The following is a 21,474-nucleotide window of genomic DNA, read 5'->3' on the forward strand; positions in this document are numbered from 1 at the left end:
GTTTTGACGGATGGCTGAAGTCAATCATCTTGCGACCCTATAAACAGCGGTCCCAAGTGAGGCCCTCTGAGCTCTCCTGGACGGCAGCGGGCTGTGCCCAGAATCTCCCTCTGAGTGGGACGCTTCTCAGAGCTCGCAAACTCTCAAGTTTGCGATATTCAGAGGACCGTCACCGACTGGCATGGGACCTGGGCTGCAACACTGCTCGGCCGAAACACCCCTCGAGGCTCAACCCTTTGCCCGTTGAGAAATGCCAAGACATTTGACGTGAGCATTTCACTGAACGTGAGGGGAATTTTTAACAGGTGTACCTTTGTATATTTATCTATTTTTTGTGTCTATGCGTGTGTGTGTGAATTGATGATGAGGCCATTGCCCAGGAGTTGGTCATGGCTTTGGGAACAGTGGTGGAAATGGAGCCCAGGAGGGAGAGGTTGAGAAGGAAGAAGTACATGGGGGTGTGGAGGCGGTGATCACAGGCTACGGCGGTGATGATGAGGCCATTGCCCAGGAGGGCAGCCAGGTAGATGCCCAGGAATATCCAGAAGTGCAAGAGCTGCAGCTTCCACGTGTCCGTGAATGCCAGGAGAAGGAACTGGGTGATGGAGCTGCTGTTGGACATTTGTTCACTCTGGGCATGGGGGACTGTTGAAAGAGGAGAAGACATTGACTTCTTTGAGCCAATCCTATGCTTGTTTCCCAAACCCCCCCCCCAATTACTTCTCTTTCTTTGGTGTAACTTTGTTCCGCTCCTTATGGTGATCTCAGGTTTGTGCTGCTGAGTGCGGGCACTTTCTCTGAAGGGGCAGAAATCATCATCTTCCACATTGCTCTCAGCCTGAACACTGGTGAGCCCTGAGGGACAAAAGGGTTCCCTGTGCCCCCTAGTGCAGAATCAGGAGAGCGGCTCTGCCCGCGAGTGACCTCCTGGTCACCACACGGGTGCCCTGTGCTTACACCACTCTCTGTTGCAGGATGACATCACTAACAACATACTTGAAGAAGAAACTGGACTTTTGTGAGCGTGGAAGAGTCCAGTTTCAAATTCCATTACTGTTCTCCTTCCCTGTGCAGCTGAGCAGAGAGGGATGCAGAGGGGTGGCATGGTCCCTGCTACCTGGAGCTGTCCCTGATGGGGGCTGTTTCTCTGTCGCCAACTCTCCTCCCTGTCAGTGCATCCCACCCTCTCTGTGCTCAGCTCTGCCCTGAAGACACCTTCTGGCAGCAGGGCACTGCCCAGGGGCATCTCCCTGTTTTCAGGTCCTAAGGAGCAAATCAGACAAAACCTCAAGCCTCAAGCAAAGGCGATGTCGGTGCTGTCTGTAGGTAGAGAAGTGGTTGAAGGCACTTTCTGAGGTTTCTGGCAGATCTGCTAATCCCTCAGTGTAACAGTTCAGGAGTCTCGGAGACTTATTCAAACTTGACAGCCCCTTTCCCCTTTCCCTTAGAAGAAAGCTGAGATCACAGACCCTGAAAAGGTCCTCGTCTTTAAGGTAGCCCCTGCCTTGACTTTACTCTTGAAATGCGCAGCTTGAGGCCATTTCCTCTCGTCCTATCGCTGTTACTTGGGAGAAGAGACCAACACCCACCTCGCTACAACCTCCTTTCAGGTAGTTGTAGAGCATGATAACGTCTCCCCTCAGCCTCCTCTTCTCCAGGCTAAACAACCCCAGTTCCCTCAGCCGCTCCCCATCAGACTTGTGCTCCAGGCCCTTCACCAGCTTCGTTGCCCTCCTCTGGACACGCTCCAGCACCTCCATGTCCTTCTTGTAGTGAGGGGCCCAAAACTGAACACAGGATTCGAGGTGCGACCTCACCAGTGCCGAGTACAGGGGCACGATCACCTCCCTGCTCCTGCTGGCCACACTAGTTCTGATACAGGCCAGGATGCCGTTGGCTTTCTTGGCCACCTGGGCACACTGCCGGCTCATGTTCAGCCGGCTGTCGACCACCTGTCCCTCACACATTGCTTAGGACTCTTCTAGGGGCAGTGTGATGTGGGGATGTGCAATGCCAAGTGCAGGACTACAGCACGACCCTTCTGGGTCTCTCCTGGGTGGGGCAAAGCGGTGATGAGGTCTTGGTGAATAAGGGTAAGGTATCTCCTGGCAGGCCTTGTTTGCAGAGACAACAGCCATAGCCAAGGTGACGAAAGGTCAGCTCTGTTGTGGGCTTTCAGCCTTGTCACAGCTCCACCACAGTCTGTCCTACGGTGTCCCATGCCTGCACCTCTTTCTTTGAAGACTGTGGACACCCAAGGCTCTTCTCACTCCAACATCTCACTACCCTTACTGATAGTTCTCTGGTCATCCCTGGCTGTTCCTTGAAACACAAAGCCATGGGCTGATCCAGACTCCCTCTGGGTGGCCTGTTGTACCACAGCACTGCCTTTGGAATGACATTTCTTTCTGCTCATGTCTAGTCTCAACCTCCCATGGTGCACTTTGTGTCACTCTTCCGTTCTCCTGCTTTTTTCCACTATGAAGAAAAGCGCCACCGTCTCAGAAACCACCCTTCAAGCTGTTGCATGTTCTGACTGTGCTGCTCTGAGCCTCCACTTCACCAGGCTGAAGAAGCTCAAGTCCCTCAGCCTCCCACACCGGCCATGTGCTTGAGGCCCCAAACCCCATCTTGGCAGACCTCCTCTGGACCCTCTCCAGTTCCTCCTCACTTGTCCAGAGCAGGAAGCCCCACAGAGGGACACACTAGTCCACTAGTGGCCACACCGGGTGACTCAAGGGGGATAATTACTCCACTTGTCTGGGTGGCCACCTTCTTCCTCATGAAGTCCTATATGCAGCTGGCCTTATTCATGGTGAGCGTGCACCACTGCCTTGTATGGTGTCCCTCATAGTGCCCAGGCCCTTTTCCTCAAGGTCTTTGCTCAGCTTGTCAGGTCCCAGCCTGCCCTGTTGTATGGGGTTATTCTCCCCGCCTCAAGCAGGACTAGCCACTTCTCCTTGTAAACTTTAAGAGGTTTCTGTTGGCTTAATCACAAAGTTTCTCAGGGGCTCCCTGGACTGAAGCTTTCTTTGGTCAGGTGTTAAAGTTTGTCTACAGATGGCTCACCCTGATGGTGGTGTCTCTTACGAGATAAGAGTACGAGGAGTTACAAGGCACTACAAACACTAAAAGGAGGTACTACTTTAATGGAATTGCTGTCCAATGTAGTATTAACCACTGTCGCAAAATCCTGATGTAGTATCCTGCCAACTCTGCCAATTTGTCGTGAATGAGTGGTTTAGAGGCCGCTTCAAGAATCACTGTGAAAGGTATTAGCAGGAAGTGATTTTAATAGAAATTTATAAAAGCGCGACTTAACAGAGTTCGATGGCAAGGTTCACTCTATCACTCACTACACGCATGAAGCACACAAAGGAAAAGAGCATGGGGAACTGAGAAGTCCTTGGCTAGGGTAAACACTACTTAGCAACAACTAAAACCTCAGCGTGTTATCAACATTATTCTCATACTAAAGCCAAAACACAGCACTTTACCAGCTATTAGCAAGAAAATTAACTCTATCCCAGCCGAAGCCAGGGTATCATGTTAAAACTGAGTTGGGACTATTTATACAGAGGCCGAGAATAAAAAAGTTTAAGGGAGACCCTCCCGTTGAGTGACGAGCTTCAGAGTAGACCCGGCTGGACCTACCCCTAGTCCCAGACTTGGTCAACGGTTTATGTCTAAAGATTATGTGTTTAGCAGCAGTCTAAGGTTCATTCACAACCTTCAGAAAGATCATAAGATTTTAGCAGACTCTATTTGCTAACAGGTACTTCCATCAATACACACACACATGCAGACAGATGCACAGATGGATAAATATACAAAGATACACCTGTTAAAAATCCCCCTCGAGTTCAGTGAAATACTCACATAAAATGTCTTGGCATTTCTCAACGGGAGAAGGGTTGAGCCTCGAGGAGCATTGCAGCCCAGGTCCCGTGCCAGCCGGTGACGGTCCTCCGAATATCACAAACTCGAGAGTTTGCAAACTCTGAGGAGCATTCATCTGAGAGGGAGATTCTGGGCACAGCCCGCTGCAGTCCAGGAGAGCTCAAAGGGTCCCACTTAGGACCACCATGTATAGGTGCGCAAGATGATTGACTTTAGTCATCTGTAAATTTCCATCCTGGCCACAGTCCAAGGCGGTAGCGACTAAAATTCTGACGGTTTAAGTGTTTTTACAACTGAGCTACAACTCAGATAAGATGGCACCTGGGCCAGGCAGGGGGAGTATGTTCCCAGCCTCAGCCGTGCAGAGTTTCTGATATGGTCAAGGAGCGCTCAACCGCCAGACTCAGTGCACCAAGGCCGAGGTTTCACGTGAATTTCTGAGATCAACAAGCGGCCTAGGGAAAAGGTGTGGGTGGGGAGGCACCACCACACCAACACAAAGGTGTGTGCATCACAGCTCAACACACACACTCCTTGTTTCGGGAGTGCTGGTACATGGGAGACCCTCATGCAGGGGAAGCCAGTGCAGCTCAGCTCTCACAGCGTATCTCTGGCTTCCAGTTGCCCTTTGGGAAAAGCTGAGAATCAAATCAAAGCCCTGTGTCACATCTCCCCAGCTCCCTTGGCCCTCTCAAAGACCCAGGAGCATCAGAATAGTCCCAGAGATACATGTCAGAAGATGAAAGGATAATTCAGGTTGGAAGAGACCTCCAGAGGTCAAACCTCCACTCAAAGCAGGGTCAGTTCCGAGGTCAAACCAAGTGGCTCAGGCCTTTATCCATCAAGTTTTGCAAACCTCCAAGGATGGAAACTGATCAACATCCCTGGGTAACCTCTTCCAATGCTTAATTGTCTTAGTGGGGAAAAATATTTTCCTTCTCTCCAGTCTGAACCTCTCTTCTCTCAAGTTCTGCCCGCTGCTCTCATCCTCTTCCTTGGCACCACTGTGAGGACCCTGGTGGTGCAATCTCGTTGACAGCCTCCTGCCCCTTCTCTGCTAGTATTTCCCTCCTCTCTAAAGCCATCTCTTCTCCAGGCTCAGCAAGCGACTTTTCTTAACCTCTCAGGAAATGACTTGCCAGCAGCGTGGGGCAGATACTCAGAGGTCATGAAGGTCATCACAAAGCTGCCCCCAACAAGATGACACATTTGGGGAGGCCAAGAGGAGCCTGGATGAGAGAGATGGGAGATTTGGAGGAGGGAAGAGGGGCTTTGCCAACAGAGATAAAGATTTTGATAAGGTAAAAAGGGATTCAGGTAATGTTGATGCCTCTGCCACGCTGACTGTGAAAACATTCATGATAGGCCCTTACCCTTTTTCTATCCAGTAACCTTACGCCCTAACCCTACCATTAGATGTTACTTCTCATCCCAACAGGAATCCACTACTGTAATCCCTAACCTCAAACCTTACTTCTAAGCCAAAACCCAAACTCCTAACTGCCTAGCCTTACTCTGGCCTTATCTCTCACCTTAATCCCTAGCCCATTTTCCTAGCATTAAAATGTTGGCCTTAATCCTAGCCCTCACCCCAGCCCTTAAAAAAACCCTAACCCATAAAGTTAGCCCATATCCTAAACACTAACCAGACACCCTAAGCAGAACACCAGAGCTTTCCCTTAAGCCTCTGCCTAATCCCTAACCCTGAAAGGCAAGCTCTAATCCCCAAACGCTAACCTGAACACCTAATCCCTGAAGCCCTCTTTCCTGTGCTCGAACCTGCTCATCTTTGTCCCCTCCCCAACCCTAACTTAAGTGGCTTGGCCAGGGCAGGGATCGTGAGATCCTGGAGCAGTTGCATGGCATTGGAAGAGGAAAGTGAGGTGACCTGTATCTGATCAGCTCATAGGCCACAAGGAGGAGATGGGTGGGAATGCTATGATAAGTCAGCTGTGCCTCGGGATCTTAAGGCACAGCAGGAGGCACGTGGGCTGTGAAGGCGGCTGTGAGCCACTTCTGTCTCTGGAGTTGAAAGGCCAGCAGCAGGAACAGGGCTGGGAAAGGGCCTGTGAGATCACTTCTTTCTGAAGCAGCTGATAGGTCAGCCCTTGACTCATGGCTGGGATATGTGCTCTCAGGCTCACATCTGCCAGTATCTTTGACAGGCGAGAGGTATGTTGATTGTGAGAATCCCTTTCCCTAAGTACCTGGTAGACCCATCCAGGAAGAGGGCTTGGATATGGTTTGTCACGTCCCTTTCACCTGAGTACATGATGGCTTAGTCATGTCCACCTGAGAAACTGAAAGACCAGCAGCAGGCACGTGGCTTGGAAGATCATGGTGAGGTTACTTCCGTCTGGTCAGTTGATAGGCCACAAGAAGGCTGATGAGTTGGGCTATCATTATGACATTAATTATGTCTGAGAAGCTCACAGGCCAGTAGGAGGCACATGGCCATGAATGCAAGTGTGAGGTCATTGGAGACTCCAATCTCCTTGGGTGACTGGCAGTCAGCAGACCAGTTTGTTACGACCCCAGTAAGAAAGGCACTCAGACTCTGTGAAGTCTCATTTAAAATGCCATTTGTTAGAGCCAACACCATCCACAAAGAGACAATTGCGTAGGCTATTTTACGTTCCTTCAGATGCTGGGAACACTGAGTTGACAGCATGGCAAGAGATGTGGTGCAGCAAGATGTGCAGATCCCACCCACGGCAGGGTTATCCCATTTTGGTCCTGCGAGCTCTTGAAGTGTTTTCTTACAGGGAAAAATTCTAGTCATAATTTCTACTGGTTTAGGATGAGATGTGCACTTGGGAATTTGTAACTACAGTTTCAGAGAAAGGTAGGGACATGCGGTTGGCCTAAGCGCCAGTAGCTTCCTGCAGACTTCTCTGTTACAATCAAGCTCATCCTGCAAGCCAGGGATAGACTCAGCACAGCACGGCCTGAAGGCCAAGCTGTCCACGGAGCACAGTCCAGCACAGCACAGGCCTAGGCCTGTGCAGGTTTACTGTTACGTGGATCGCTAACTCCTCCATGCACAATGGTCTTCTGCTCAGGATCACCAAACCTCCTGGTGAAGGTTAGAAGGAGGATGACATCTCCTTTAGACAAATAGAGGAACGGACACAGTTTTAGGCCCTGGTAATCACTGAAAAATTTGAAGACCATGGACCTTTACTTGAGGGCCTCTGTTGAAGGGAAGGTAGATGGTGATCCCTGACCTGACATGGGGCCATGCTCTCCTGGACTTGTTTTTAACAAAAAGACAAGGCAGGACTGGTGGAAGATGTGGAGGGTGACTTTGGCTGAAGTGTGGGAGAAGGTGGTAGAGTAGAAAACGGCGAGGGAAGTGAGCAAGACAAATTGTAGCAGGGCTGAGTAGAGAGGAGGGATCACCTCCACCAACCCTCTGGCAGTGCTCTTCCTAACGCAGCCCAGGATGCCGTTGGCCGTCTTTGCTGCAAAGGTGTAAAGCCAGGAGAGGACAAGGCTTTGGGGAGACCTATTAACAACCTTCCCATATCTTCTTGGGTATCAGCAAGAAAATGCAGGCAGGTTCTTCCCTGTTGTGCACGATGAGAGGATGAGGGCCAGCGGGCTGAAACAAGTGAGGAAAAACTTTCTCCCCATCAAGACAGTCAAGCACTGGAGCAGATTTCCCAGCGAGCTTGTGTCATCTCCATCCCTGGAGCTTTTCAAGCCCAAGACGAATAAAGCCCTGAGCAGCCTGCTCTGACTCCATAGCTGACCCTGCTGTGAGCAGGAGGTTGGCCTAGAGACCTCCTGACCTCCCTTCCAGCATGAAGGATTCTGCATTTCCATCCACCATGGATCTTGCCTTCATGATGGAAAGGAAATCACGCAGGTTCCTGGTGACCATTGAAGCCAAACAGAAAGTTTGGTCAGATGATCGGTGGCTTTCTTGTCCCACTCCAGGCATTGTTGCTCAGATGCAGGGCTGCTTGGCAGGTCCCCCAAAGCAGCCCTGATTAATGCCTATTCTCCACCTTTTCTTTTCTTTTTCCCTTTTTTCCCTGCTCACAATTTCTTCCCCTTGACCATCCTTGTATGCTCCCAGGCAAACAGCCCACCTGTGTTTTCCCTTTTCTCCCTGGCCCTTGTTTTACTTCCTTTGTATGCTCATTTGGTGTTTCTGAGCTTGTCACCATAGAAATTCCGACCTTGGCCAGCAATATCATTGAATGAGTGCAGCGTCCTGCAATTTCTCATGCTGTTATCTTGTCAGAGGCACCCCATGTCAGCATGAGCCATCTGCGTGCACATATTAAAAGCTGGTCCAATGGTGCTTCACTCCTGGGGCACCTTGAAAAACTCTGGGATTTGGCAATAGAAACCTCATGAAGTTTTACAAGTAGAAGTGGTCAGTCCTTTACTGGGGGCAGAGTAACCCCATACAAGAGGGCAGGTTGGGACCTGAACAGCTCAGGACTTACCCCGAGGAGAAGGGCCTGGGCATTAGGAGGGATGCCATATGAGCCAGTGGTGCACGCTCACCATGCATAAGGCCAGCTGCTGTGGGGCTGCATTATGGGGTGCGTGGCCACCCAGACAACAGAGTTATCATTCCTCTTATCTCAGCACTGCTGTGGCCACATCTGGATTATCGGTGTCTGGCTTTGGGGCTCCCTGGTCTGGAGGAATGGGGAGGAACTGTAGAGGCTCCAGAGGAGATCTGCCAGGAGGAAGTTTGGAGCCTGTGTAGGCTGAGGATCCTGGAATTCTTTAGACTGGTGAAGTGGAGGCTCAGGGCACATCAGTAGTAGCCAGCAACTGCTTGAAGGGTGGTTTCAGAGATGATGGAGCTTTTCTTTGTAGTGGGAAGAGAAGAAAACCTCCACAGATTGCAGCTTGGAAGGTTCAGACTGCAGGTGAGGAAAAAGAAATGTTAATCAAAGGGTCATGTTGTGGTGCAAGAGGTCACCCAGAGGGAGTCTGGATCATCACATGGTTTTGTATTTCAAGGTACAGCCAGCGAAGGTGGAGCGATGTCAGTGAAGGCAGAGAAACTCCAGGGTGAGAGCTAGATGGGAAAGCAAGATGGGTGTCTGCAGCCTGAAGGGAAAGAGGTGCAGGCATGGACAGTGTAGGACAGCCTGCAGTAGAGATGGCCACGGGTTCTGGCAAGGCTGAAAGGCCCAAGGGAACCAAGGTCTTTGTCCCCTTGGCTATGGCAGCTGCCTCTGCCACCAAAGCCTACCAGGAGAAACTTTATTTTGAGGCTCTGGACTTTGTTTCTTCTTCACCCCTTCTTGGAGAGGCCGGGAAGGGTTGCACAGTTTTTCTACACTTGGCATTCCTCACCCTCACACCCCACTGCCCCGGGAAGAACCCTGGTCTAACGAGGGACAGGATCTGCCTTCCCAGGGTCTGGGGTCAGGGCTTGGCCTTTCTGCTTCATAAAAGAAACCAAGGGTTTTCTCAGCATTACAGCCACCTGCTCAGTGCCTTTGCCTACCTGCAATCACAGCCTCCAATTATCTGCTCTAACGAGTCCATGGGGAGGCTTTGTCAGTGATGGTCCTCAGTGGGGCCAACTAATGCTTCAAGGTACTTTGAGTTTTGTTTCTCACTTTGACTTCTTGAGCAATTTGTTCAGTCTTCTCTCAGTGTCTGTGGTTCATGGACAGCCCCAAATACCACATGGGGCTCATTAAAATACAGAAAGCCCTAACAAGCCATGTCTCTTCCTGTAATTTTATTCAAGTCTCCAAGGCTTGTACAGCTAATTGGAGTCGTTTCATAGTGTAGTTACAGAGGAAGATTTCAAAGTGCACCTAATAAAAAACATTTTTTATTTTAAAGGTTATATTTTATTACTTTTCAGTTTAGAGAAGAGGTGATAGCGGCATTCTCCAATTGATATTGATCCAGAGTGTCTCCTCAGAAGGTCTGGACAGCTAGGAAAATCAGTCTCTTGAGTCTGACACTGTATGGACAACCTTGCTCCTCACCTCCCAGACCCCACCATTTCTGTCATTGGCCACCAGGGATTTACATCACTTTGCCTTACATCAGACTTCTCCACTGAAGTCTGCAGCTGAATGTTACAGCTCCTTTGCACCATCTCCCACCAGCTCTCCTTGGAGAACTGGCTGTGCACAGGCACAGAAGGATTCTTCTGTTTGCAAGCAAAGAAAAGTAAAGCATGATAAATTTTCAAAAACAACAAAACACACTCTGCAATCATATGCTAAGTATAAGATGCCTCTAATAAGGTTGTCTTTCTGCAAGGGATAATTTATGAGAAATGTTCTCGATAGATAGATACAAAAAGGGAGATATGAACATAATTAAAGAGTTGGCTAAAGAGAAAATGAGACTACTGAAAGACAGGCCGGCTTTTAGTCCCTGCAGTTCAAAACAGCAGCAGAGGTTAGAGGTATCTGAATGAACGACCAGTAAGAGAGACGTGGAAAGATTACAGCCGCCAGCCAGGTGAGTGGATTGCTGCCTGGCTGCTCTGATGAACACAAAGAAGATCAAACCGCTGTCTGCCCTGCCCGGCCTCTTGGAAAATCCCTTTGTTATGGGATTGCTGCAAGTTGAAATACAACTGCCGATTGCTACCAGGACAGTGCACCAGCGACAACATCGCACCAGCCGAGACTCCCTGGTTCCCATCCATAAGCTGATTCAGCGTCTGCAAGGCCAAGGAGTGATCAGCAGGACTCACTCGCCTTTTAATAGACCCATACGGCCAGTGCAAAAATCTAACGGAGAGTGGAGGTTAACAGTGGACTATTGTGGCCCGAATGAATTCACGCCACCACTGAGTGCTGCCGTACCAGGCATGCTGAAGCTCCAACATGAACTGGAGTCAAAGGCAGCCAAGTGGTATGCTACAACTGACATTGCCAATGCGGTGTTTTTCAATTCCTTTGGCAGCAGAATGCAGGCCACAGTTTGCTTTCATGTGGAGGGTGTACAATGCACCTGGAATCCGCTGCCCCAGGGGTGGAAGCACAGCCCTGCCATTTGTCATGGACTAATCCAAACTGCACTGGAAAAGGGTGATGCCCCTGAACATCTACGATACATCAATGACATCATCGTGTGGGGCTACAAGGCAGAAGTTGTTTTTGAGAAGGGAAAAAGAGTAATTCAGATTCTTCTGAAAGCTGGTTTCCATAAAAAGAAGCAAGGTCAAGGGACCTGCACAGGAGATTCAGTTCTTGGGAATAAAATGGCAGGAGGGACGCCGTCGCGTCCTTATGGATGTGATCAACAAGATAGCAGCTATGTCTCCACCAGCTAACGAGAAAGAAACACAAGCTTTCCTAGGCCTTGTGGGATTCTGGAGAATGCATATTCCAGGTTATAGTCAGCTTGTGAGCTCTCCCTGTTGAGTAACCCGGAAGAAGAACTATTTTGAGTGGGGCCGTGAGCAATAGCAAGCCTTTGACCAGATCAAACAGGAGATAGCTCGTGCGGGAGCTCTTGGGCCTGTCTGGACAGGACCAACTGTGCAAAATGTACTCTACACTGCAGCCAGAGAGGATGGTCTCATCTGGAGGCTCTGGCAGAAAACATCAGAAGAAAGCCGAGGTCGACCACTAGGGTTTTGGAGCTGGGGGTATCGAGGATCAGAAGCCCACTACACGCCGACTGAAAAAGAGATATTAGCAGCATATGAGTGGGCTTGAGCCACTTCAGAAGTTGTTGGTATAGGAACATATCTCCACTCGGCATCGTGATTGCCCGTGCTACACTGGATGTTAAAAGGAAACATCCCCTCTACGCATCACACAACCAGCACTACATGGAGTAAGAGGGTAGCGTTGATCATGCAACGAGCTCGGCTGCGGAAACGCAACTGCCCAGGAATCCTGGAAGACATCATGGACTGGCCAGAAGGCAGAGATTTTGGAGCATTGCTTGAGGAGGTGGCTTGTGCCTAAGAGGCGCCACCATATAAAAATTATCAGAAGATGAAAGGCATCATGCTTTGTTTACTGATGGATCCTGTCATGTTGTAGGAAACCATCAGAAGTGGAAAGCTGCCCACACAACAAGTTGTTGAAGCCACTGAAGGAGAAGGTAGTCAAGTCAGTTTGCAGAAGTGAAAGCCATCCAACTAGCCCTAGAGATTGCTGAACGAGAACAGTGGCCAGTACTCTACCTTTATACTGATTCCTGGATGGTGGCCAATGCCCTATGGGGGTGGCTACAGCAGTGGAAGAAGACCAATAGGCAGCACAGGGGTAAAACCATCTGGGCTGCTGCACTGTAGGAGGACGTCGCTGCCCGAGTAGAAAACATCACTCTACAGGTACGTCATGTAGATGCTCACATGCTCAAAAGCCACGCCACTGAAGAACATCAAAACAATGACCAGGTAGACAAGGCTGTCAAAACTGAAGTAGCTCAGGTGGACCTGGACTGGGAGCATAAAGGTGAGCTATTTGTACTTCAGTGGGCCCATGAAACATTGGGACATCTAGGGAGAGATGCAACATACAGATGGGCTCGTGATCGAGGGGTGGACCTGACCATGGAGGCCATCACACAGGTCACTCATGAATGTGAAACATGTGCCGCAATCAAGTGAGCCACACGAATAAAGTCTCCTTGGAATAGAGAGCGGTGGCTGGGTTCTCGATATGGCAAGGCCTGGCAAATTGACTGTGTTGGACCACTGCCATGAACAACCAAGGCACGCGCTACATATTCATCATGGTGGAAGCAACTACTGGTTGGCTAGACACATACCCTGTAAACCATGCCACTGCCGAAAGCACCATCTGAGGCTTTGAAAGGCAAATTTTGTGGCAACATGCTACCCTAGAAAGGATTGAATCAGACAATGAGACCCATTTTCGAAATAACCTCATAAACTCGTGAGCAAAGAAACACGGGATTGAGTGGGTGTATCACATCCCCTATCACCCACAAGCCTCTGGAAAGATTGAGAGAATAATGGACTGTTAAGGACTATGTTGAGAGCGTTGGGCAATGGAGCATGGCAGCACTGCGATACAAAGTTAGCAGAATCCGCTTGGCTGGTTAACACCAGAGGATCTGCTAATCATCCTGGTCCTGCCCAAACAAAACCCCTGCCTACTGTGGGAGGACATCAAGTCCCCATAGTGCACACAGGGAAGTGGCTGGGGAAGGCAGTGTGGATCGGTCCTCCCGTGGGAAAAGGCAAACCCATTTGTGGGATTGTCTTCACTCAAGGACCTGGGTGTACTTGGCGGGTAATACGGAAGGATGGGGAGACCCAGTGTGTGCCTCAAGGAGATTTAATCTTGGGGGGAAAATAATCTGTGATGTGAGTTGTATGTTGTAGGAAAAAGTAATGCAGCAGGAACGACCTGAAACGACGAAGAGAGAGTTTTGCAAGGAACCAGACAATTGCAACGATGACCCAAACCAAGCCAGTGTTGGTGCCCAACAATCGAACAGACTGCTGCTCCTGTCCTGACAGATGGGGCCCAAGTCATAGCCTGTTCTTATGAACATCTGGAGGAGTGGAGAAAGCCCATGGAATGGGAGAATAATATCTGTCTGTTAAAGGACAGAGGATGGTAGTTAATGAGAATGTATAAATCTGTACATTGGGTATAAAGATGGTTTAAGTATGTAGTTTAAGTTGTAAGTGTTGGTAAGAAGGGATTTCAGTAATGAGAATTAAATACAATGGGATGGTTAGAAGAGAGATATATATATGTATCAAATGATGTGGGACTTGAGCATGATGCAAATGGTATGGAATATGGGGTGGAGATTGTATTGGGTCTGGCTGAGATGGAGTTAATTTTCCCCATAGCAGCCCCCATAGTGCTGTGCTTTGTATTGGTAGCTAGAAAGGTGTTGATAACACAGCAGTGCTTTGGCTACGGCTGAGCAGTGCTTGCACAGCATCAAGGCTGTCTCTCCAACATTCCCCCCTCACCAGTAGGCTGGGGGTGGGCAAGATCTTGAGAGGGGACATAGCCAGGACAGCTGACCCAAAAGCCTGATCGAAGGGATATTCCATACCATATGACGTCTGCTCAGCCATGAAAGCTAAGAGAAAGGAGAAGGCGAGGGGGGGGGGCATTTGTTATTACAACATTTGTCTTCTGGAGCAACTGCTACGCATACTGAAGCCCTACTTCCCAGGAAGTGGCTGGACATCACCTGCTGATGGGAAGTAGAGAATAAATCTTTTGTTTGCCTTTGCTTCCACATGTGACCTTTGCTTTTGCTTTATTAAACTGCCTTTATCTTGACCTACGAGTTTTTTCCATCTTATTTTCTCCACCCTGCTGTCCTGCTGAGGAAGGGAGTGATAGAGTGGGTTGGTGGGCACCTGGCATCCATCCAAGGTCAATCCATCACAGCAACACAGACAGAGACACATATACCAAGGCCTGCAATTGCATCTGAAATTGTATCTGCATTTGCCATCGTACCTTCAATGGTATCTGCATCTCTTATGGCATCTGCAACAGCATCTGCACTTGTCCTTGTGTCTGCAATGTTACCTGCAATGGCACCCACCTCTGAAATGCTATCTGCATCTGCAATGCCATCTGCAATGCCATCTGCAATGCCATCTGCATCTACAGTGCTGGCTGACATGGCATCTGCGTTTTCAGTGGGGTCTGTAATGGGATCTGCATCTGCCATGGTACCTACATCTGCAACGGTATCCTCATTTGCAATAGCGTCTGCTGTGGCATCTGAACCTTCCACGCTTTCTGCATCTGCGGTGCTATCAGCTATACACCTACATCTGCAATGGTGTCTGCACTGCAGAGTTGCAGACGACAGTGCAGTTGCACACACAGCATTCCAGATGCAGATACCCTCACAGATGGCATGGCAGGTTCAAATACCATTGCAGATGCACATACCATTGCTGATAACCCTGCAGATGCCATTAGCAAAGCAAAGAACACTGCAGGAGCAGGTACCACTGCAGCTGAAGAAACCATTGCAGATGCCATTGCAGATACGGAAAACACGGCAGATGCAGAGGCCACTGCAGATATCAACAGCAATACACATACCGATGCAGATCCCAATACCATTGCAGACACCACCACCATTATTACAGAACCCGATACCAGCACAGAGACAGCGATACCATTACAGTCACAACGATACCGAGACCGCTGGTGGTACAGATACCATTAGAGGTACCCTTGCTGGTACTGTTTCAGCTAGAGAGGGAATCACATGTACACGTACACAAACCAAACACATGTACACGTACACAAATCACTGCAAGTACACGTGCAGAGACACAGACCATTAGCAACGCAGATACAGTTTCAGGTACAGTTACAGGTACAGATACAGGTACCATTGCAGACACAGATCCTGGCACCATCAGAAATACAGGTACCAGTACCATCACAGAGACTGATATAATCACAGGCATAGATTCACACGGAATTGCAGATACAGGCACAAACCAGATACAATTCCAGACACAGACACAATTACACTCACGATTAAGGATACAAGTACAGTCACAGGTACAAGTGCCCATTCAGCTACACAAACAGCAGCAGATACAGCAAGTGACACCGTTACCCACCCAGGTTCCGTGACAGACAGGTGAACCATTACACATAAGGCACTGATGGAAACACAGCTACCAACTACGCACAGATGTGCTGCTGCAGGCAGAGGTCCAGATAAATACACAGATAACTAGACAGTCACCGATAGGCATACGGATGCGGATACTGATGTGGATACAAATACAATGACCGTCAGAGGTACAGTTACAGAGATGGACACAAATACACATAGAGATACAGGCAGAGAAAGAACTACAGGTACAGACACTGAAACACAGACAGATACAATTGCTGATACAGATACAGTTGGAGGTACGAATACAATTACACTTACAGCCAGCATTAAACGTACGGATACCACTACGCATGCTGATAAACACCTAGAAGGTGCAGATACAGATAACGTTACAGATTCCATTGCAAACACAGATCCCATTGCAGATGGAAACACCATTAAAGATGGCCCTGCGGAATGAAATACCACTGCAGACAGCATTGCAGATACCGTTGCAGATGCTCGCTCCATTCTTGAGAATGGTGCAGGTGCAGGTACGAATTCAAAGAGCACTGCAGGTGGCACTGCAGATGGAGATACCGCATCAGATGCAAATACCATTACAGATTTCAAAGCAGCTGCAGATGCCTTTGAAGAAGCCAGTACCACTGCAGACAGAGGTACCTTTGCAGGTGCCATTGCAGCTGCAGGCATCCTTGCAGATGCAGATGGCATCGCAGGAGATACCACTGCAGATGCAGAAACCATTGCAGATGCCATTCCAGGTGCAAGTGCCATTGCAGATGAACATACTATTGCAGATGGAGATACCATTGGAGATGCAGATGCCCACTACAAATGCAGATGCCACTGAAGGTGTTGACAACACTGCAGATGCAGATACCGTTCCAGATACGATTCCAGATGCAGGTAGCAATACTGATGCAGGCACCATTGCAGCAGAAGTTTTCAGTGCAGGTGATATTGATGATGCAGATAGCCTTGCTGATGCCACAGCAGATGCAGATACCATGGCAGGTGGCATTGCAGATTCAAATACCATCGCAAAACCCACTGCATATACCTCTCAGATGCACGTACTGTTCCTGGTAAAGTTGCGGAGGCAGACACCAAAGCCAATACCATTGCAGATGCAGAAACCACAGCAGATACCATTGCAAATGCAAAGTCAGATGCAGATACCCTCGGAGACGGATACGCCATTGCAGAGGCAGGTATCGCTGAAGATGCAGACGCCATTGCAGATACTCATACTGTTACAAACGCCACTGTAGATGCAGGTACCACTGCAGATACTGATCCCATTGCAGAGATCAATAACATTACACAGGCTGATACAGATCCAATTCCCATTACAGATGCCATCACCGATACCATTACAGATCCTGATACCAGTACAGAGACCACAATACCGTTACAGACAGTCACACCCATACTGAGACCATTAGCGGTACAGGTAGAGCCAGTCCCCAGAAGGGGAAACAACCCCTTCCTCCCCCTTAGGGAGGAATTGCTGGGCACGAAGTCAAAAAAAGAGTAGCGTCTGGAAGGCAATTGGGCCTGCCTGTCTGGAAAGTGGAGGCTTCTCAGTGGATAAGTGATAATGGCCCATATATTTTAATTCCAGTTGGCCCTCGACAACAATCGGTAAAATTTCTAATAGATACGGGAGCACAAATTTCTATACTAACACAACAAGATGCCAAGAAGTTGGGCATGCGAGCTGGACGGCAAAGAGTTAAAAGCACTCATTCGTGACAGAGGCACAGATACTACCAGTACCATCACAACTACAGGTACTGGTACCATCAGCAATACTATCACATAAGCCATTATAATTAGACACAGAGTGACATTGAATTCTGGATACAATTGCAGATACAGATACAGAATATGAAAAGTCTCAGGTACAACGACAGATAAAGATACAACTAACCATACTAACACAGGTGCAAGTACAATCACAGACACCACTACACCTATAACTGCAGATACAATTACAGGTACAGATTCAATTACACAAACAATTAAAGAAACAGAGTCCATTGGAGATAAAATTAGAGATGGAAGTACCATTACACAGAAAGGTGCAGATACAAATACAATCTTAGATGCAGAAACAGATACCAGTACAGACGCAGATACAGGTACAATTACACTATTATTCTAATTCTATTCTATTCTATTCTATTCTATTCTGTTCTATTCTATTCTATTCTATTCTATTCTACACCTACAGCTACTCATGTAAATACCATTACAGACACTGACACCCATAGACAGAGACACTGCTATCAAGACCTTTAATTGCATCTGAAATTTTATCTGCATCTGCCATCATATCTTTAACGGTATCTGCATCTCCTGTGGCATCTGCAATGGCGTGGGCACTTGTCCCTGCATCTGCAATGACTCCTGCAGTGGTACCCACCTCTGAGATGCTATCTGCATCTGCAATCTTACATGCAATGCCATCTGCATCTGCAATGGTGTCTGACATGCCATTTGCATTTTCAGTGGTGTCTGTAGTGGTGCCTGCATCTGCCGTGGTACCTACATCTGCAATAGCATCCTCCTCTGCAAGAGGGTCTGCTGTGGCATCTGAACCTTCAATCGTATCTGCATCTGCAATGGTGTCTGCAATGGTATCTGCATCTGCAATGGTGTCTGCAATGGTATCTGCATCTGCAGTGCAGTCTGCCATGGTATCTGCATCTGCAATGGTGTCTGCAATGGTATCTGCATCTGCAATGGTGTCTGCACTGGAGAGCTGCAGGCAACAGGACAGTTGCACACACAGCATTCCAGGTGCAGACACCTTTGCAGATGCCATTGCAGATCCAAATCCCACTGCAGATGCAGAGGCCATGGCAGATACTGATCCCGATGCAGGTATCAATAGCATTACGCAGACCGATGGAGATATCAACACCACTACAGATGCACACCAGCACATCAGGGCATGATCCCCCCAGCGCAGACTGCTCAGCCCACATATACAACACCGCACCACGTACAGGGCTTCCCCCCTCCACACCCACACGTTCCCCCCACCTCGGTGCAGAACAGACATCGACCAGCTGGAGCCACCTCAGCTGGGGCCCTTGGCTGTGGGGGGAGGACGCGGGAGCACTCATCACTGCGGGAGAGGCTGAGGGCACGGGGCAGCAGGAGAAGGCTCCAGGGCTCACCACAGCCCACCAGGACCTCCAGCCAGGGTCTTCGTCCTGGTAGGTGGCAGGAGGAGGAGACGCCACGGGCCACAGTGGAGAGGAGACACCCGGCAATGCCCCGCCAGCCTGCTGCTGGCCCAGCACAGCTCCAGCTGAAGGGACCTCACCAACACCCGCCCTGCTGCAAGCCTGCTGCTGGCCTATCAGGGTCTCAGGAAGAAGTGACCTCACAAGCACCACCCAGCCATCAGCCGGCTGCTGGCCTATCAGGGTCTCGGGAAATAGTGACCTCACAAGGAACTTCCAAGCCATTTGCATGCTGCTGGCCCATCACCTGCAGAGACAGAGGTGACCTCATAAGGAATAGCCAAGCCACATGCCTACTTCTACCCTATCAGCATCTCAGCTAGAAGTGACCTCACCAGCCCCGCCCCAGCCGTCACCTCGCTGCTGGCCCCTTGCCGTTCCCCCAACCTGCCTCTCCTCTGCCCCCCCAGTTCTCGTCTCTCTGTGCTGTCAGTGGCAGGCACTGAGCACCTCAGTGCTGCCTGATGCTCCTGACCAATCAGCTTCCTCCCACACAAGTGACCTCAGCACACCCCAGCAATGTCACCTTCCACCACACCGCCCCCTTGCCTGCCTCTGTCCTCCCTTCTCCTGGTCTCTGCCGCTGGTTCCCACAGTCGCTGCCCTCCTCCTGCCTCCCCAAGGGACCAAGGAGCTCAGAGCTGGGGGAAGGTGGCCACAGTGCTGCTACAGAAACCTTCTGCTGGGGATTCATGGGTTGAGCCCCGCACGGAAAGGAGGTACTGTCATCTTGGTGAGGAAGAAAACGCCGTCCTGACCACTGTGACACTCTCACTCACAGCCCATACTGCATTTGTGGGAGAGGGCCACACGAAATCCATTCATTGCCTCTGACACTCAGACGGCTTCAACATGGACCTGACTGGAGTTTTCCCTACCCTCTTGCAGAAGGGGATAAGGAGCCACCAACAACCGCAGCAGAGCCAGCTTCTGTATCTCCAGACCCCACCGGAGAACATGCTCTGCACTTGCTTTTTGCAGATGCTACTTCCTCCGCAGTGGGGGATGGTGTGAGCCAGGCAATTTATAAAACAGTAAAGGCAGGGGCAAGCCGGTGTTATTAGTCAGCGTGCTTATGCCGCCCCAGGGTCTGGGAAATGGGGCAGCCAGAGCATATGGGTGTATCTGATTGTAAAAATGAAAATTAAAAAGAAAAAAGCTTGTAGAATCTGAAGTTCTAGTTAACATGACACTTCTGTCTTAATCCACTAAGACCCTGTACATGTTTGCTTTGTTCTGCCAGAGCAGAATAAAAAAGAAAAAAAGAAGCCAAGAATATTTTGCAGAGCAGCTTATCTTCCAAGATTTTGTAACCTGCAGGCAGATGCAGATGCAGATACCATTGCAACTGCCATTGTAGATGTAGATCCCAGTTCAGATGCCGTTTCTCCAGCGGTGTCTGTAATACCATCTGCATCTGCAATGGCACCTGCCTTCAACAGTATCTCCATCAGCAGCTGCAGCTGAGAAGTCCACTTGCCTCGGTGATTTACAAGATCTTCCCTGAAGGCGTACTTTTCCTTCACGCTTGGAAGGAGCCGCCTCCAGAGGTTGAGGACTGCTGCCCCTGCTCCAACCCCTTTGTCAATGGCATGATCCCTGTGAAGGGATCCCAGCTGCCGGGCTTCCTTACCCTCTAATTCCTGACTGTTGGCCCAGTATCCCAGCATCAGAGCAACCAGCCAATAATTCCCTTGCCTGGATGATGGCTGAAATGTTTGCACATATCTCACACCTCGCTTAGGGACAGGGATTGGGTGGTTTCTGATTCATTTATGACTTCAGTCTCGTCCCCCTCTGTTCTTGTGACTGTGCTGCTGCAGACCAGGCTCCCTCCTCTCATTCCCTCTCCTGTTCCCGCTTAGGAGAAGCTTTCTCCTCCTTTAATAAATGAGTTGACCTCTGCTTCCATTGTTTCTTCTTGGCTGTAGGGGTGACTGATACAGTTGAGGGCTGGGTCTCCAATTTAGCCACAGTGTCTGTATGTCTTTGGATCCAGAGACCCTCTCCTCCCCTGAGGGTGCTGAAGAGTGTTGAATAGTGCTCAGCAGGCGTAGGCCAGGCCCCAGCACAGGGCATCCAGTTGGGTCTCTTTGACATGGTGTGATGGAGCATTTCCTCCCCCGCCTCTCCTAGGCCGCTCGTTGATCTCAGAAATTCCCGTGAAAGCTCGGCCTTGGTGCACTGAGTCTGGCGGTTGAGCGCTCCTTGACCGTATCAGAAACTCTGCACGGCTGAGGCTGGGAACGTGCTCCCACTGCCTGGCCCAGGTGTCAGGCAGAACAACACTGAAACCTGGAGAATTTTTAGTCATTACCGCCTCGGACTGTGGCCAGGATGGGAATTTACGGATGACCAAAGCCAATCATCTTGCGAACCTATAAACGCTGGTCCTAAGTGAGGCCCTTTGAGCTCTCCTGGACCGCAGCGGCTGCGCCCAGCATCTCCCTTTGAGTGGGAGCCTCTCGGAGCTCGCGCCCTCTCGAGTCTGCGATATACGGAGGATCGTCGCCGAAAGCTGGCGACGGGACCTGGGCTGAACCCCTTCACTCCTCAAAGTTCAACCCTTCGCCCGTTGAGAAAAAAATGCCTGGACATTTGACGTGAATATTTCTTCACCGAACTCGAGGGGAATTTTCAAGAGGTATACCTTCTCTGTGTGTGTGTGTATATATATATATATATATTTCTGACTGTCTGTATGTCGACTAATAGTAAGCATAATCTGTAATTAAGTCATGATTATAGTAGACTC

The 21,474-nt window shown here is 49.5% G+C and overlaps 1 protein-coding gene across 1 annotated transcript in view; it reads left to right on the top strand.

Annotated features, from left to right (window-relative positions):
* The window catches only part of LOC142076291 (antigen WC1.1-like), a 186,932-nt gene extending 184,317 nt beyond the window's left edge, over window positions 1–2,615 (top strand). The window contains exons 16-19 of the mRNA XM_075138643.1: window positions 769–848; window positions 1,261–1,322; window positions 1,449–1,493; window positions 2,487–2,615. Of these exons, the coding sequence (XP_074994744.1) occupies window positions 769–848; window positions 1,261–1,322; window positions 1,449–1,493; window positions 2,487–2,615 (316 nt within the window). The remainder of the gene's footprint in view (window positions 1–768; window positions 849–1,260; window positions 1,323–1,448; window positions 1,494–2,486) is intronic.
* Window positions 2,616–21,474: the final 18,859 nt, after the last annotated feature.

This window comes from Calonectris borealis, unplaced genomic scaffold, assembly GCF_964195595.1.
Source record: "Calonectris borealis unplaced genomic scaffold, bCalBor7.hap1.2 HAP1_SCAFFOLD_40, whole genome shotgun sequence".
In the NCBI taxonomy this organism is placed as follows: domain Eukaryota; kingdom Metazoa; phylum Chordata; class Aves; order Procellariiformes; family Procellariidae; genus Calonectris; species Calonectris borealis.